Source organism: Varroa jacobsoni, unplaced genomic scaffold (genome assembly GCF_002532875.2).
Source record: "Varroa jacobsoni isolate VJ856 unplaced genomic scaffold, vjacob_1.0 scaffold_1433, whole genome shotgun sequence".
NCBI classification, from domain to species: domain Eukaryota; kingdom Metazoa; phylum Arthropoda; class Arachnida; order Mesostigmata; family Varroidae; genus Varroa; species Varroa jacobsoni.
The window spans coordinates 55,894-75,618 of NW_019214335.1; the positions used below are offsets into that span (position 1 = coordinate 55,894).

At 40.4% G+C, this 19,725-nt stretch overlaps 1 protein-coding gene across 2 annotated transcripts in view; it reads right to left on the reverse strand.

Annotated features, from left to right (window-relative positions):
- The window catches only part of LOC111270039 (uncharacterized), a gene marked incomplete at its 5' end in the record, with an annotated part of 33,937 nt that extends 16,685 nt beyond the window's left edge, over positions 1 to 17,252 (reverse strand). For both annotated transcript variants that reach the window (XM_022850026.1, XM_022850025.1), the window contains 8 exon segments: positions 1,596 to 1,710; positions 2,036 to 2,177; positions 3,484 to 3,689; positions 5,037 to 5,158; positions 12,400 to 12,470; positions 13,349 to 13,567; positions 16,694 to 16,761; positions 17,039 to 17,252. In XM_022850026.1, coding sequence (XP_022705761.1) covers positions 1,596 to 1,710; positions 2,036 to 2,177; positions 3,484 to 3,689; positions 5,037 to 5,158; positions 12,400 to 12,470; positions 13,349 to 13,567; positions 16,694 to 16,761; positions 17,039 to 17,252 — 1,157 coding nt within the window.
- Positions 17,253 to 19,725: the final 2,473 nt, after the last annotated feature.

A 19,725-nucleotide genomic window follows, 5' to 3' on the forward strand; every position in this document is an offset into this window, starting at 1 on the left:
GATGTACGTTATACACGTACACGATTATATTGTCGAAGTTATCAGAGGCACTATATTATAATTAGCTCCAATAATGTGGACGCATAAAGGGCGGACAGAATAAACGCCGAGTCCTTTTAACAACACAGCCATTTAGCGATCGGCCACAAATAAAGATCTCGCCATATTAAATTGATTTGATATACTTTAGGACTGTGCTTAGAAAGAAACAACTATGATCTATATAATGTGCCGCCAATTTTAAAGATACTCGAGTGATTAATGCAAATGACCTTGTACACGATACATAATTTTATCTTGTACACGATACATAATTTTATCTTAAGATATGTCTTCGATTTTTAAGCAACATTTAAATCGAAATTCAATGTTTCAAATTTTGGGCTTAATTTTTGAAAAAAAATACGCCAAAGAGCATGTAGCGCTGATACTTATTTTGGTGCTCCCAATTAAAGCCTATGAAAAAGGTAACCTGGCAGATACTACTTCGATAAATATGCGATTATAAAAGGAATACTTCTCTCAGTAGGGAAAATGAGGGCATGTACGTATATAGAGGGGGGCACTTCTTCCATTCTTTCCCTAAATGTATTTCACGTTTTAGCTAATTACCAATTATAATAAAATGAAAAATTAATTAAAATTCGTAAAAAGTCTCTATTGTAGCCCAAGACTTAAGAGTTAAACTTAGAAGCTTTATTTGATACCATCCAAACTTCAACGCGGCTAGCCGAAAGAAATATTTAGCCGCAGGATGCAGAAGCATGGTATTTATCTAAGTTAATTGTGTGTCTTGGCAGAATTTGTGATGAGGTTTATTTTTAGGTGAGTTATCTGTTGATATCACTACAAGTATTCGAACTTAGCTTAAGGATACCGAATAAGTATAGACATTTTTGAAGATATAGGGTCGACGAGGACTAGTAATAGGCATTCTCATTCACAGAAATTCAGAAGAGTCATCGAGGTATTGTATGCAAGACGTCAATATTTTCTGAAAAGTAGTTTCAGTAACAATGGATAACCTAAGCAAAACATTGACTACTTCTCAAGTTCTAACAAAACATTCGATTGTATCAACGAAGTGTTACGTAGTTATCCTTCACCACTCCGGCCATAATGGAGAGATGAAAGTTTTTTATGAGTCAATTTAGTTAGCACTTTACATTTTTACTTCTAACATAATTCCCAAGCGTGTTGATATTTCTCCCGTAATAAATATCTCTGGAGATAATATCCGCTATCTTATTCATTGATTTAGATTTAGCCAACGGAGTGAACGCCGGCGCGTTTTGGGCTTGTTAGGAAAGATGTATATAGATAGCATCCGCTCTAGGAGTTCCCTAGGACTACTAGGAGTACTCCCTAACGAATGCATTATAATAGCAGAAAAGTCTAAAAGAATATAGTAGAAACGGATCTATTAACGACGAAATTATTTAAGTGGTACGTTTAGTTTAATTGTTATTCGTTCTCAAAAGTATAATTATCGCTAGATCTATTGAAAGCCAATTTTGTTAACGGCAGAAATTTGTATCGCAGTGTTTCTTCTTACTAACTTGAATTCTATTCAACTTTAGAAGTTGAATACTCACGCCAGAACGACCTTGGTGTATATCCGAGTTAGGCTGTTGTGACCGTTATCTCGGACCAGCAACGGCCGGAGGTACTTCTCGTCCAAGCTGCTCAGGACTCCCTTCCAATAGTTACCTATTATAGAGTCAGTTACGCATCAGTGATGATATTCATAACGGTAGTAGAACAATTACTACAGATAATTTTACCTAAGAATAGTTTATCATAAAATTAGGCGAATATACAGCCATTCTATAGGGCGCCAATGGATTGATGCCATCATTCGTTCTAATCCAACACTTGCCCTTGACCGGCACCTCATTAACACATCGGTTCGTTTCATTCAATTAGTGTTTTAAAAAAGTCATACATAAGTCAAGCCATATATATACAAATTAAGACCGTACGTGCCACTCAGACGCTGCAATCTGTTCTGGCATACGTGCCGTGCATTACGTACCTCCTCTGTTCCCGGTAACCTCTTCAATGCCGAGCATAATATTGTCCACCAGCTTTTTGTTGATTTCGGTAAACAGCGAATCGCCGAGACTCTGATGGCGTCGAATCTTCAACAGGTTCACTAGCGGTTTCACAGAGGCGCCCTGTGGGACCAAAGGGCAGCCCAAGCACATATACCGCGCTATGGCCTTTACAGTTCTTTGAAGACATGTATTTACTTGTCCATTGACACACAACAGATGGGATTAAAGTCGAGATAGAGCCAAATCGTAGAAATTAACTAACGGCACGCTTCGCATAAACTTAACAGAGTTTAACCTTCTGTATCATATACATTTCCCGAGTTAATTTATGCCATTAACCGAAGGACTAGTGATAAACTTTTTACTTTAGATCTCAGATATTGCGGTTTCGTTCCCGCCACTTGGCCGTGACCAGTTTATCAAAGAGATCCTCATGAAAAGGTTATTGTACCATTTGCGGTGTTATAGTCGCCGGTATATGAGTCAACCTAGCATCTTATTGTTGTTGGCAAAGGTCACGTCGACCGTGGAGAATTTCTATGAAAAGCAGCCGCAGAGCTAAGGCACGATTTTCGCACAATGCCCACGGTGCTCGAAACTCGTGTAAGATGCCCTCTAAACAAATTCTACCACCTTTCAGCCAACCAAGCTTCCGCGCACGATCATCGAGGTCCACCACCTTATGTAATAGGTAACGGCTATTTTTCGTCAACGGAAGCGCTTAAACGTACACGTAACACGTGCTCAATCGTTATGGATGCTTAGCTGCATCAGATTGAAATCTCCGTCACTTTCCTGTTGAAAGTCGAGCAGTGTGTTCAGATTTTGACCATGATTGGCTGAGACACTGTTTGTTGTTGGCTGTTGTTACTTGTGTTTGCCTATATATTTATCTTTACAGCTTAAACCAAGCAAACGTAAGGTTATGTGGCCATTTCGGCGGCGACCTGAAGAATTGTTGGGACGTGCGTAAAAAGCACTGTGATGAAAACAACAGGCCTGAGGAAAATAAGATTATTACTGATTCTAGAGACTATCTTTTCATAACTGCAGGTATTGCTTTCCTGTTGACTTCTGCCAGTTTCAGCAATGAATCACCTGATGGGGCATGCTATCTTACACGTATTCGCTGTGCTTCAAATATGACGCTTTTTTACTCGGTTCTCGTGCGACTAAATAGCTTAATTTGCCTTCCACCTATGGATAATAACAACAACAATAGGGCAATAATGAATAATAACAAGATGTTAACATTACGATTGATGTATGAAATATGCACGAACGTTTGTAACTTACACTCTCAACTAGGCCTATCTAAGGCCGCGTAACAGACAAATTGTTTGCACTAGGCAGTCTCTTCAAGCAGAGATCTTTGAGGTTCTGTTGACTGTCGTGATAAAGGCATTGCTGTAATTACATAACAAACCTGAATAAAAACAGTAAAGATGATTATGAACAGGGTTGTGGTGACGAAAATATCGTAGTGCGGAAATTTGCAGGGTGAGAGCATGATAACGAGGGAGAATGAAACAGCACCTCGGAGGCCACCATACGCCATAATGAATTGTTCTTCAAGGTTAATTTTTAGCACTCGTCCGGCTGTGTTCACGCAATACGTTAAGCCAAACACGCCTATACGGACAGAAAGAGAGACAGCGAGAAATCGAAAACGAAGTCAAAGTAATTCTTAAAGAACCTTAATTCTGATTTAATTGCACCGAAGCGCTTCAGATAGTCACGAATGTAAAAAAAGATCAGTGGAACCTAGTCATTATTGCGGCAAAGACCCGTTCTGACGGGCGAGAAAAAGCTAACGTTTGTTCACCGATACTGCCGCAGCCGATATTTGTCACAGATTTTGCATTTATTTACCCTATTGTGACCCGAATATACGTGAGGCACCTATATCCGGTAGTACATTAAAAAATAGTTATGCAACAAAAGAAAGTGTCGTATCTTTTTTTTTTTTTTTTCTTTTTTCTATCGTTTGTCTCAAGCCACCAGCTTAACGATTTCCTTAGTGCTAAACTATATAGAACCCAATACGCCATGTTCGTAGACCAGTTGTACGTTTAGTTGGTCCAACAAATTTTAACACCGCAGTTGTTCCTGAGGCTTATTTCGCAATTTATATTTTCAGACAGAAATCTTTGAATAGAATTGAGGCTTTTTTGCAGGGTACTCTAATGGTAGGGGCGCGCGAAAGGAACGCAAAGTCAATGATGAAGTTATCAAGGAGCTCGCATAGATGCTAAGCTGAGTCAGCTTCGAGGGTCAATATTGTCTTTGACAAATGCACCAAATTGTCACGTTGGTTAGTGACAACAAAAATCATACTAGGTATGCAAAAGACACGCTAGGCAACTTAATATAAAGTCTCTTTTTTCATCAAACATGCCCGCGTCGTTTGGCATGACTTCAAGATGGCTCCTTCTCTGTGGACTTACATTATGCAAAATGGCGCCCTTCTTTTTTTAGCGTATTAAGCCATCGAAACTACTTAGGTGACTTAATATATTAGCGTTGTATTATTTAGATATACACACTTTTGATTTGTGACTAATTGGGTCGGATATATCCTTTCGGCTAGCAAATCTGTGACGGTGGGTAGCCACCCCAGCACTCGGAAAGGGGTGTAATAGTAATAACGGGTAATAAATGAAACAAGCCTGTATATCAGAAAGCGTACACAGAGCAGTTTTCTTTGTTAATGTGTGCTAGATTCTGCTTGGTGGTTTGGCCCCATCTGGAATACCCGCTAAGTTGTTCAATCAATAATAGCTCGGTGTCACCTCAGTCAGATATCAAAACAATAATATACAATATTAGCGTCTTATTAGATGTCATTGTCAGTCTTGGTAACAACGTAAGAGCTAGAGTCCTGTGACGACAAGGCCGAGGGTGGCAGAGTTGTGAACTGAATGATTCTTGGATTCTGGATAGAGGCCATTGTTTACTTTCGGTCACAATTAGACTGACTCATGAATCGGAAGACGAGGCAAAGAATTGTTGTCCAGACGATGAATTCGATCCGAAATTCAGGTTTTTTGTTGACGAGGACCATCCCGAGAAAGATAAAAATGATTGTGTCGCACACAGCGCTGAAAGCAGAGAACAGAAAACACAAAATCGGGAAACACTTTATTATCATAAAAATACGTTCAGATCATCGTCGCTTCACCGTGTGGCAACTCTTCAAATGGCCGGTTGTGTATCTTACGCGCCCTGTATAGGGATAGAGGCAAACGTCAGCCTACGCTGGCTAAGATATAGTCCCGTTAAGAAAATATAAGTTATCGATTACAAGAAAACATGGACTGACACCTCCGTAGTCGAACTATTGTTGCTTTTAATATCTGACTGAGAGTGTGACTATTTCGTATCACTCAAAGTATACAGTAGTAGCTAATAAACCCAATGAATGCGGTGTACATTGTGTTACGTAAATTATTATAAACTTATCGATACAGCTTTAGAATTGGGTTTTGCGTTCGAATTCTCCTGGAGATTATCAACTAACCGTATTGAAATGTAACCATTGCTAGAAGGCGGTACCGGTTTTCCGGGGAAACTTGCTATCGCAATAGATCGTGCTGCCTTTCATATGCTGCCTGTTCATCAACTATAACTCTAAACTTAAAGTTTTTTAATGCTCTGTGTCACGAACGTAATTAGCGACCCAGGTATGTCAGCGCTTACCATGTGAGCCACACTTACTTCGTATCTTGAAAAAGGTCCACTTCTTCAATACGTGTTTTGCTAGACCACCGAGCTTTTTTGCTTCGTAAAAAATTGCGCAACAGTCTAAATTCATACTATACTATATCTGTATGCAATTCTGGAACAGAGATGGTAGTACGTTGAACTCAAGCCTAAGTTTTGTATTTCAAATCTGTTATACGATTTGTGGCCGGTGATCTGTCTCTATGAAGTGAGTGGGTTATGCTGTGACTATCGCTGTCTGAGCAATAGTTTAGCAACCAAAACCGTATTTGACCCATGTACGGATGGCCTTCGAGTAAGTCAACAACTAAAGACCTTTTTATCAAATATAGCTGTTCGCTTGGAATTCACCCTGAAGCTACGACCCGTGGCGTACGTTATGGAACGGCCCCAACATAAAGCTCCAAGTGGGTATTGATGATGCAATATTATATATAATAGCCCCGGCTACCTGGCGTGCGTTGTTTCTATAAACGTGCGTTGATGTATAAGATCATTGAAGAACAGGCGATCGGGAGTAGGTTTTAGGTGGCAGAATTTCTCTCTAAAAGTACATGTAATGTAGTTCATGACAGTCTGAATCCCGAAACACAAACAACCATCTACCATCTCTCTCAAGAAATCATACTGACGGAACGGCCAGACAGTAACGAAATAAAACAATTATTATCTACACGCTTATAACTGTTTTAGCAAAATATTCCACTAGTCATGTTCTGCCTGTCTGAAAAGAATGCTCATCTAGCCATCAATCCGCGAGGTTCGTTTCAGATAAATTATATGGATGGTCGAATTATCGTTGTCCTGTTCATAGGCCTATAAGCGGCCACGACGATGTGTACCAACTTCATGGACCGTTAGGACTGTAAGTGAATATGAACGAAAAAGACTAATTACGTTGACGATAGCGTCTCCTTCGGAATCCAACTAATGGAAACACAGCATTTCTTCATGACTGTCGTCTTTCCCTGTGCGGCTCCGTGTTGAAACGTACGGAACGGGACGTTAGTCGATACCGGAACGCAGTAGTCGAACGTAGGCGTTCGCTGTGCAAAAGATGTCTAAAAGCCGCCACGATACGGTTTCCCGTTTGAAAAGAAGTCAGGTACAACAGTCCAGGTAAATAAGGTACAGTAAAGACGCAGCACAAATTTTGGATATATATCGCATCTGCACTAACTACGGATTACATTGACTACAATAGCTGATAGTTCGAGCTTACAAGTCGTTTAGTAAACTCTAGGTAGCCCTGAATTATAAAGAAGAATGTATATAGAAGATGATACGAACGGGCCAGTTTGTGCGAGTGGTAAGCGTGTAGCAGAACAGTTGTTACGTTCAAAGGGAATGTTCTTCGGTAACTCGGAAAGCAACGTTGACTAGGTACTCTTTTCCTAGGCAGATGGTTTCCTAACAAGTACGACGCAAGGCTGCGCACACTCATAAAAAGACAAGTAATAATAGCGCGACGATAATTAGCTGTAGTGATTTGAAAAATCAATATTTCAGTAGACAAAAGGAAGTTCTAAAGCTGCACCTGATATGGCACGCCGGTAAAGTTGCGGACAGCATTTCAAGTTACGTATTCCACTGGGATGGCACTGATGAATGTCGAACGATGTAAATAATAGTAGGCTGATCTAACATCTCTTTAGATGTTTAGATGTGAAAACGCTAGGGATAACTGTTGGGTGTTTATCTAAGTCCTGCTCAGCGATCAGCTAGTTTGAGCAAGACTGCTTAATGGGTTCAGTTCTGCACCTCAATGGGAGAAAATGGGACGCAAACGCCCGACAGATGTAAGCCTTTAAAAGAGTAGTAAGATGGACCCAATTGGTGCCCGTAACTTTGTAGCCGTTTCTTCTTGTAGTTATTGATTTCGTTGTAACCCTTTACAAAATCCCTTTGTCCAACTGGATCTCATCCCTACCCTCGGTGCAGCAGACTATGTAGCACGATATCGAAGAAAAAGCTGTGGCTTTTTTTATCGTTCCAAGACTTGCTTTAGCTGTTGTACGCGAGTTTCTAGAGCTTGTTACTGCATGTAGGACGCCCGCAAAAGCCGAGTTCAGCTTCTAGTGATCTTTCCCATTTCAAGTAAAAAATAACCCACTGCTGCCCTTATTCGAGAAGGTTGGTACTAAGTAGTTCGGCAAGAGTACTTCCAATTCTGCATGCTCAGTAAAGATAGCAACCTAAATGTTGAACGGCGTAGGAAGTTCAACCGTTTGAACACTGGAAGCCCTAGGACGTTTAGGAGACATGGAAAGTGGCTCGGCACGAGTTTAAAGTTAGTTGAACTAAAGGAATTTGTCGGATATAGCTCGAAAACTTATAGACGGTAAAGCTGTTGTCATTGTCATTCGATCGTTATCGCATTTGAAACCGGAGACTCTATTAAGACTGTAGCTGACTGCAAGACTATTACTACGCAATGGCTACGTCGGGCAGGAAGCTCGCAACGCGTACGTGACGTAACGTAGGCAGCCGAAATCGATAGTCCCCGGTCCTTTAACTGAGAAGCAATCCTCCGTCGGAGCCCGCTCGATGCCTCGCACACTTCGGAAGAGAACTTTAGATAACTAGTAGCATTGACGTAGTTCATGAACTGTTACGGAACATTAAAAAAGCCATCGCTCCTGGCCCATCTGCGCTTGTAGTGAGCGGACTTACAATTTAAGCTGTCGCTAGTCGACAGAACTACAAGTGACCGAAGTGCTCGTGTAGACTAACTCTGCAGACTTATTTTACCATCTCTTTACAAGCATAGCACCCACCGACTGCCCTGTCTGTCCTTCCCTCTCACCACTTTCCGCTTTGCAAATGCATTGTGGGGTTCGTTTGTCCTGGTCTGACTGGATCTGTTGAATCAAAGCCAGCTAGCGAACTCCAGCCACCCCGTGACGTATCGGGTCAAAATGGGATCACAGCAGGGTCATACCGAAGACACGCAATACAGCGACAGTAACATAAGAGTAACGTTACCCGCTTTTGGCGAAAGCGTAACGAATAAAAGCCTGTCGCGAGAAGTCACGTTGTTGGATGGAAATAGAAGACTGTCGAAGTACAGGAGTGTATTCAGAAGAGGGCGTTGAGGAGCCTTCTCTCAGTTTTCCTATGGAGTACTATGTTATTTCCTCAGACTGCTGTTTTGCAGAGTTCTCGTTAAACGAGATGAAGGTTTTTGAGATTTGCGCAGAGATTAAACACGATAGAGAAGTAACACGTTTACTTTAACATTAGCGAATTGTTCCTTGCTTATATGATTTTTATGAGTTCGACTCATAGGTATTTCAATTAAAAGAGAAAAATAAAACTGTGAAAATCAGTAAGTTCGATTTTACCGACGCTGTTCCTAGTATCATTTGTTTATTAGGCAGGTTACGGCTTGAGTTAATTGTGGACGAGAAATTGTGACTTTGGTAATGTTCTGGTGAGAAGAATTAGCCCGACTGTTTATAAAGGAATAAAGGGAAATGTGAAAGGTCACAGAAGGGAGGTCATGTTGATAAATGAAACAGCAGCAACAGGCATCATAGGTGCCATCAAAACTGCATGTATATCAACAAAGGGCATGTGTCCTTAGAGCCTAATGCACTTGATTATAATGAATCGTATGTTAAAGAAGTGCAAAAACCAATTATTTACTTTTTAATAAAAACTGTAAGGGGCCAACGGATCGTACAAGTATCTCGGAGAAAAGACATTTATCCGTATGTGGATATTAAATATAGCTTATACGATGGAGACAGGTAGGAAAAAAGCGATTGAATTTCTCGCAGTTTATAGGACGTCGGTAATGTAATTTGGCCTCAGATTGCATTGCTATATGACGCTCCGATCACAGCGGACGAGCGTAACTGATCAGACAGACCACATACACAGAGCTCATGTTCTCTGAGTAGGCCATATGAGCTAGAAATATCCTGCTCACGGCGGTTGTTTTTCTCTTGTTACAGTCTCAGCTCATTATTGTTTACAAAAACGATTTTTTTCGGCGAACGCCCCGCTGAATTATCGTTCCGGAATAAATAACAATTCGATCTTGAAGAATGCTAGCTTTCATATTATATTATGACTTCAGATGTTCCGTTTGTCCGAAAAGAGGTAAAGGCGACACTTGCAAATGATATATTGCCGGCTAATATACGAAGACGTTATACAGATAACGGATTGACGAATCCTGACAAATCGCTAAGTTTTGGTTGGCCCCCCCAGTTTAGTGACCATAAGGAGGTTCCAATTCGGGTAGTCGCTGATTACGATCACGTGAAACCTGAAATTAGCATATCGGCGCATCAATCAGCATCTACGCATTTCCGGCCCGAAGAAATTAGATAGAAACTCTTAGACTGAATACGAAGGCTTTGTTTTAAATGCTCCGATAAATTGCGACAGGGATTGTTGGGCCTTCTTTAGTACGGGACTTGTCTGAATTTTAAATACTATAACCGGTCTAAAAGTGTCTCAATCTGTGCAATGTGAGCCTACGAAGGTTCATTTCATTAGATCTATAATACTTTATAATCATACGATAAGTATGACCTGCGTTAGCTGATACGCGAGCAACCGAATTTGTCAGCGGTTTCTACTTCATGCTGATGTTTCACTCGTGACATCATCATTTCCAATCATCACTTGTCAATCTTCACCTGATCGTACTGCTGTGTTGCAAATCTGTCTACTTTTCTTTATTGTATTTGAATAACGGGCTTCTTATTTCGATCGGCATCGGCTAAATTCGTGGTTTAGAGCGTAATGGACTTTCTTTACTGTTATCTTCATGTATATAGTTATTACTATAAAAGTAATCGGTATACGCGCAAAAATTTAGTGTACGCAGTCTTCAACCGCTTGATACCCTTGAGACAAGGACGGAGCTGGTATGTGTATGTTATGTCGACCACCTATATAATTGCTTTCATTATCAAGAAAGACGGTCTTGCTCGCGTAGGCCTTAGTTCCAGACGGCCATGCTGACCTACCAAGGTATCTAGAAAGATTTTTCTATTCAATTGTTCGACGTCATTGTGTTAGGTGATATGTAGGTGAAGGAAGTCTGAAAATGTACAACCCTCTAGGAAAAGGACATAATATAAATATAGTAATCAACAAAAGAGTCCAACGAGTTTTCCTGCATATACATTCCACGTATAATAAAGACACTCAGTGCTCAATATTATGTATATATATAACGAATGTAAGCTTTTACAGCCGTATAATTACAGGGAAGCGAACAGATGATACACGTAACGTCTACCACGGTACTACTACGTTACTAACGTCTACTACGGTATCGGCCGTATGCGTGAGTAACCCCCGTCGATACTGACCGTTGATGTTTATAGTGGTACCATTTGCCGCCCATTGAAAGCGGTAAATCAAGTGGAAAATCCCTAAAATGCGATATTTCTAGCACGGCAGTGAACTCACTCTAGGTCCAGTTTAGCCGTTAGCGTTCAACGGGTTTCAGAGCACAAGATCGTGTTCTCTCTAGTATATGGCAACGAAGGATCAGGAAAGTTTTAATATAATATTTACGCATCGCTTTACGACTACACTGTAGCAGCGATCTGGAGGACGAAACCTCTCTACCAGCCAAAATTTACTTTGCCAGCATATAAGCCTGTACTGCAGTGGGCCGTAGCTGTAGGCGAATGTCTGTGTAGGAAAAAGAATGCTGACAGCTAGGATGAGACGGCCAGGCATCATCGGCACGCGAAGGTATGAATGTTCGTGCGACAGAGTAAACTTCGCTTGGGTCTTCCTGCGGTTCACACCTGTTACCTTATGGCAGGATAAAGCGTCCATCCTCTATGAAACGAATCCATTCTATTCGGCCAGCTGTAACACTATGAATTGTACCAGGCAAAATCGTTAACATACGCAAGTAATAATGACGATGTCCATATTTTGAACTATGGCGCCACAGTGGTGAAGCCATCGTTATGGCTATACAGTACCGTCCCAATCATCTTGGCCGCTTCTGTTGGATTCTACGTTAATACCGTAAAGATTTGCGTTTTCCTATATATATATGTGCTTGTAATGTAATAAATGCTATTTGTCTCGATCGATCATTCCTCAAAGCGACGTATGATATACAGCCCACTCCACAACCGAAAACTTATATTGACAGTGTGGTATTCAAAGTTCACGCGAAGATCTTCCTTGCTGTCACATATTTGACGTGCTAATTCAGAGCAGGTAAAAATGCCTCAAAACAAGTATATGCTAGAAGTGACGACAATGATTATTTGGTAAATAAGTTAAAGCAAGAACATGTCTAGTTCTAACCTTAGGGCAAACCGATTTTAAGTCACAGACTTACGCGTGAGCCCAGTGAGCAACATCTCCTAAGACATAGAGGTATACGCATCTAGGCTAGGTGAGCAATTGAACCGTAATAAATACATATTTCGGGTTTCCATCTGGTCCTGCCGCCTAATATCGCATCAGGCGATCGGTCCCCGTCACGAAACGAAGTCTACCGACTAAAGGTTTTGAACCTGGACCACTTCAAATAAATGTAAGTTTAGTATTCAAATACGTCACTGCTGCTCCATCATGGAGACCAGTTTAGGGTTAATGATGGATTTAAGCAAGGAGTCACACTAACCTCATCATCTTCGTGAAGTATTTCACAGTGGTATAACTTTTCTGAGAAATATTGTTCATCGCATATTGAACCTGGAAAACGAGCACAAACACAACGTCACAGAAACAAGCTTAAAGATGAATTGTTTTAATAATTACGCATGCATAGCTACTAGTTTTACTAAGTTAACTTAACTCATCAATGTCATTGAAACCTAGAACAAAACTAAAGTTTAAGTGCTGGACGAAAAACTCAAAAGTATTTATTCCTACAAACTAGTAGAGGCAGTTAGATAATAACGTGAATCCGAATGGAACATGTATAACACAAAGACACACTTATCCACATACAAAACAGATATATTTTATATATGTAAGTTTAGCTTATTCTGTACGGTCTCATTTACATATTTGTAACGTAACGAATAGCTTTTTTTACGTACAACAACTGCGAGTAAGTCCCGGTATACCCCTTTGGGGTACTGGGGGCATGGGAAATGGTACAGTTTAAAGCTCCGCAACTTCGTTGCAACTCAATTGCACAATGCAACGAGAAACTTTTTCCCGTAAGTATCGCATGAGTCACTGCGATTCGAGCGGAATACTCATTCGTCAAGTCTTATTCGAATAGCGATGATGTGGTGCTGGACCTTCGTCCTTTAGAACTATTTCTCTGCTGATGTATGGTCGTGCAACGTGACAGGAACGTTACACAGATGGCAGATAGTCAGCAAAGGACCTTAGGAAAGAACCTATTTTCTTATGTAGATTACTATTTGCGCTGCAGCGGATCGCTAACATACTGTCTTGTTTATGCATTCGAGAAGAATCGCAGAAAAAAGTGTCTACTATTCACGTATCTTCCGAATTAGCTTTGTAAATATGTTCCGTTTCATCATGCATTCGCGAAGATCGACGCAAACCTCACAAGCTTAGGCGCGCTAGACCAAAATGTTATTATGCATACATACCTGAATCAGGCCGCAACAAATAATCGCGATGATCCCAGAGAAGTGTACCAGCTCGGCTGTCAAATAGGCCATATAGGCGAGGCCAATAACAGCTAGAGGTTCGACCACGCGCACCTCATTCGTGTAAAGAGTGACCAAGGCCGTCACAAAGCCAAATATGCCTCCGATAGCAACTGCCCCCATCGACACAGACAAGAATGCGGCTATTCCGGTCAAAATCTGAAAAGGAACAAAGATAAATCAAAGCAAACTAACGCCAACAATGTCAATGCTCCTACCGATCTTTCTGTCACCATCATGTCGTCATGCGCTGCCTAAATCAGTGGTCTTCATTTGCATAGACGTCGCAGTATTGACCTTTGTGCATATCTGCACAATAATAAGTGTCTCCTGCTTTTTCAAACCGATTTTATAACGTATGAGATAATCATTTTTGAGACATAGAATTTTACTAGGAGATTAGCGGTAACGAAACGATGCTTGTATCCTATGCGAAATTTCACTTGTTCCATCCTGTACGCCTGAAGTACATTGAAGTCAGTCACATCGTCGTGTGCACACGGATAATTATTTGTGTGTGTAGCGCCTTTCGAACGAGTTTTTTTATAGTAGTCATGACAGACACGGTGGGCAAATCTCTATCAATCACAATATAAGGCCTGTCGTTAAATTCACGAACAAATATTAGGTGAAATTTCTCGTCATAGGCATAGAGAGTACGCCACACTGTTCTCGTCCAGTAACTCGCCCTTGGTCTACGTACTTTTACACAATGCAGTACAGAAATCGTTGCACATCTTGCGCTTCCTTCGGTCAAAAGGCGCAAAGGTCAAAGGGCGGGCGGCATCGCCCTATTCGTCACACGTGTAGCCTATTCGTTTTGATAGCAAGGATACAACATACCGCTAAAGATCGGCTTGCAAATAACTTTGTTATAACCGTACTTTTTAGCGATGACAGAGTTTCTTTCGTATGATGTGTACACATGCATGTACATCCTTGGCAATAGATCGAATAATTTAGAACGCGTTAAGTGGTGAGTAAGCTGTTAGTGGATAATCGACTTAGCTAGAATTCGACAACATGGCGCTCAGTATAATTTTCGGAATAGATAGAAGTTTGCTGAGAATGATACGAAGCACATTTTAGAAAGCATGGGATATATTTGGATGAGAGCGTTAAATGAAGAAAATGAAATCTGCACAGGGTTAGACTCGAAAATAGTGTTGGTATAGCCCTCTTACTACTGATTATTACACCCGTACTCTGATTAGCAGTTATGAGAATTGTAACAGTATTTAGTAACACGCCAGCCATCGTGCCCTACTATGTAACCGCAGCTCAATGAAGCAAGGCTATTATTTAAAAATCAAGCAATTATTTCCTCAGGTCCTTCAGGACATATCGTGAACAAGAGATGTTTTTTTTTTGGGGGAAGAGTCTGTGCTCCGTGCTCCCGTCTATACGATTTTGAACCCTGTCTGTTTCAGCTATTCTTTGCCACTTCAGAGTAGAAGAAGCCAGTAAAAGGAGTCGATCTACCTCCGGATCAGCTGAGTACTTGACTTGTATTTCCCTACAAAACGAGTAAATTAATAAACATTACTGCAGATCAATTGGTTGGCTTGTGTTTTGACGCTGGATTCATGACGAGTATTTCAGGTTGCTTACACCGAATCATCGGCATTATTCTTGTTACACTCCCCTATCATAACCTATTCAAACTTATCCCGAATATATGTATATATCTCCTTATTATATTTTATTATATGTTTTGTGCATATATATTTATATAACCGGCAATAATTTCGCTACCACGGTGTTTAAGTTTCCGAAGTAACCTAAAGGCATTGCAGCAGACTTGGTCCTTCGCGAAATCCTAATAGAGAAAAAGGCGTCCAGGATAGATATTAAATAGCCTGAGTAAGTAAGAATTAAGATTCCGTCCTATTAGAGATGACATTGTTCGTACTGTCCTGTCCTGTTGAAACCGTTCACATCGAAAAGCTTTAGCTTTTTTTTTTTTTTTTTTTTTTAAAAATTGCTTGTCGTCCCGCCGAGTCGATTACCTTCGATAGGTACCGTGACGGAAAACACATTAATCGATAATGTATCACCTTATTACAAACAAGCCACACAAAGTATAGCGACTGAATAGAAAAGCAAGTCCTCACACAGAAAGAGGACATACATACATACATAGCCTAGAAATAACATTTCTCTTATACGTACGTTTTATTCATTACCCTTCTATGATTCGGAAGCGCTATTCCGCTTTGAAACGTTTATCGTAACTTCGCTGCATAGCAAACGGATTTAGTTGATAGTTCTCTTTCAGATTCTTAGTAAGAGTGTTCGCTTTTTCTTTTGGTTTTCGCAGATCGACGCTCTAACGATTGACGGTAACATCAATTAGTCAATGAACTTTATATATAAAACTTAATACGGGTTTATCCGGCGCCTCCGTCATGGTAAATGGTTGTGTTTTGCTCTTGGCTTTCGCCCAGTATCAAATACACTGACTAAACATATGTCACACTACATAAAATAACTATTACTCGTGAACATACTTTAAAAATTTACTAAAAACTCTATAGTATAAAGTACTTGGATTAGCTTTACGAAAATTTAATAATTTACAAACAAATCCATATGAAATTACTATAGATATGAGCTACAGCGGTCCTATAACACGCTTTACGTCGCGCAAAGCGTCGCATGTAGCGCTCTCCTGTGAGATATTCAACTGTATATGTTACATTGTACAGTGTGTGTAACTAAATAAAAACAGCATTCGTTTAATTAGTTGTTATTTAAATGAAAATGACAAACATGATACCTGAGCAATATATTAAGATAAATGCACAGCTTGGCAGAATATCGAAGTAATACTGTTAAGAAGTGTGTGAATCAAGGTAAAGTGCTGCCCACCGGAGAACACAGGCAGAACATACAAGTTTTGTACCTAGAGATAGTTATAACGGCACGGGCACGTCGATACGCCCTTTCAGAACACAGAGTTTATGACTACATAGAGAATGAAAAAAACACGTGAAGCGATGATTTTTTCAAATAAGTTCCGTCACCACAACTTGCGCTGGCGAGGCGAAACGCAGATTCGAAATTTGATAATTATCTGTGTTTTTCTGTTTTACGTTCTCATTCATATATATGACCGAATTCGTTTCGGTAGCTGCTTTCGCATTCGCGTTAAATTTGACTTATTTCTTTCTTTCCTTCTTTGTTTCTTTCAATCTTGGCCTCTTTCGATCGTAAGAGTTATTTCCTATTCCCGTATGTGTGTATGTTGACGTAAATACTATGAGTCTGACGTAGCGTCTTTACCGCTTGTAGCGTGACCTCGCTTCCGTGAAATGAGACCATCATGTTGTACACAACCACGGTTACAGCATCTGCAAAGGAAGCGGCCGATCCGACGGGTCAACAGAGATCCCTGTTTGTTTCGAACGAATCTTTATCACGAACGCACTATTAAACACATCCACTATAGTTATTTTGTGCGTATTCGCAGATGTGCCTGTCCACTATATATAGTTTGGTCGAATCAACAACATTGGTACAAATTGTGTTGGTGCACCAACACTATGCCATAATCGTTTCTAGCCGGAAAATGTGAGCTGCTTATCTATTTGAGTGCCAACTAATGTGAGTGACAGATACAGTAGTTACCGTTGAGTAAACTCTCTCCGAACACAAGGAAGTAGAGCACTTTATTGACACCGACTTCTTGAAAGATTGCCAGGACAGCCACAGGGTCCACAGCCGATATGAGCGACGAGAAAACGAGTGACTCGAGCAGGCCGAGGTCAAGGCCGCCGAGCCAACCAAGCTTATCAAGGACGAACAACGAAGGACCGATAGTGAACACGTTGATCAAGGTCCCCTGCAATTGCAAATCAAAAGTCCATCGATGGCAGTAAATTCAATGAGATATTTCTAAAATACCACTGGCAGATATGAGTTATATTTATTATATATACTTATGAAACCAATGCAGTCGTTGTGACCTGTAGTATGGTCATAGTTAAAGAGGAAGTACAAAAGGTGCCGAATGAAGATGATTGTAAAAAAGACTTATATCAGAAATCTTCTACTGTCCTTCAGTGCAACTTTCCTTATGGTCGAATCTATCCGACCACAGGCCCGATAACAAAGATGACCTACTGATCCAAATGGGACAAAATGCAATAAATCCTTTCTTTTCGTTTTATGCTTTTGCGCATAGACGTAGTCACTTAAAGGAAAAGGCCTCTGGCCAATGTCCTTAAAACGCCGTCGCCAGTCGATGAGTTTCCCCTTGAACAAGTTCTGGCTGTTCTTCTTCCGAGAAGCATGTACGTTTGACAAATAAAATTAGGCACGGTCTTCGAGATTTCATTGTGTAGGCTTCTGAAGGCACAAACTTGATTCGCCCCTTTGCCGTTTACTCGCGTGCCTATAATCAATGAAAATTAGACGTTCCCTCATCAAACTTAGTTTACCGTGTGCATTTGAACATTCCTCGATTATATACCTATGTCTGGTTCAAAATATGCGAGGCAGATCTCATCTGCACAATTGATATATCGACAGAAAATGAAAAAACACCATGTATCCCTAAAATCTGTCACACCTAACTATAATATAACCGTAGCCATTATTCATTGTCTCTTTGCTGTTCTACTTTTTTCTCGTAATAATCAGTCGCTTTGTTAACTATCTGTTACCTGTCAGGTTTAGGTTTCTTTGCATAAACAAGGCGGTTTATGTGGAGACACCTAAACACGCTGCAGGCACAGGAGAAGCGGGCCATCTGCGAAGCAGTTGCTTCGACCGCCGAAATTTCATCTGTATTGCATCGCTTTGGTGAGATGACTAAAAAGGCCTAGCCAGAGGTTAGTGTGTTTATAAAGCATGGGAAAGAGAACTCAGATTCCACTCGATGCTGAAGGTTTGAGAATTCATATCGGGTATGTTATCTGTGCACAGCCATAGACAGTGGTCTTTTCGGTATCAAATTGCGACCTCGACCATGCACACATACAGCATATCTGGTTAACGATTTCGTTGCATTCCATACGATAGGACGGAGGAATATATACGGCTACAATGTTAGTTTTCGTCCAACGTTTTTGTGAGAAAAGTGAACTAGGTCTAAAAACATAAGCGATCACTTTTTACAAAAAAAAAAAAAAAAAAAAAAAAACTATTTTCATTTTTGCTATACGAATATGCCCATTTAATTATTTGTGTTTATGATACAAGCTATGTCGTTTATGCGGAGTATTATTATTGAAGAAGATCAACGCAAATTAATACGCTTGCTGAGTATAGGGTGGAATTGTTATGGCCTTCGTTTAACCAACGTTGGGCGGAGGCCTTCCAAGAATCACTGGAACAAATTGTGCATCCCTGAACACGTGTCCTATATGTTTGCCATCAAAAGTTCCTTTCGATGTTATCTGTTAAGCGAAACGATCATAAATAATCAAGATCTCACGAAGTCCACAAGTGTAAAGCTTACGATATCGCAGCTATATACGCTCATCATTGTAGAGTGCAGAGGTCATCGACAGCACTCAAACGCAAGAACCCACAGTCTTCTCAAGAATCCGCCTAGATATTTTCAACGAAGTAATTTTAATCAAAATCAAAAAATGTGTTTGCCTTTTTTCCGTAAATAAGCTTCGGTTACAGATTTATCTGTTTAATGGATCGGACGCCTATACTGCGTCGATTTATTTGGCATTACTATACATATGTGTACATTTTCGAGCTTGAATAGAGGACAATGGGTACGAGCAGAGGAATGAGGCTACTGCAAATATAAATTGCATAGGGAAGAAAAAATTGTATGTAGAAGTTTCGGTATAAAAATACGTATCCATAAAGGTACTGACAATATAAAACTATCGAGTAATATATTGCAAGCGACGATACGCACAGAAACATAGCGATTGGGCGCCTTTTGAAGACTTGCCACGCGTCTGGGTTTTCGCCCAAATGCGAACCCACACATATGCTTGACTGATGTGGCTTTATAAACAGAGGATGGCTGCTACCTCTATACATTGCTAGGACTGGATAACCCAATTCTTCAGTTCCCGCTAATGGGAATGGCAAAAGGATACGTTTGTTTAGCGATAAAAGTTCGCTACGGAGTTTTATTGCATACTTTCACATATGCCATCATAATGCACGATTCGTTTTGTAACTTCGATCATCGTTCAGTTTTTTACTTGAATTAGTTCATGTTTTTCAAACACCTAAAGTTAGACGTCCCTTTTAGCCTGCTAAGTTGCAGTCGTCGTATTATCAGCTTTATACAGCTTTATACAAATCTAAACCTAAGTAGATTGTAAGGTTAAAGAATATCA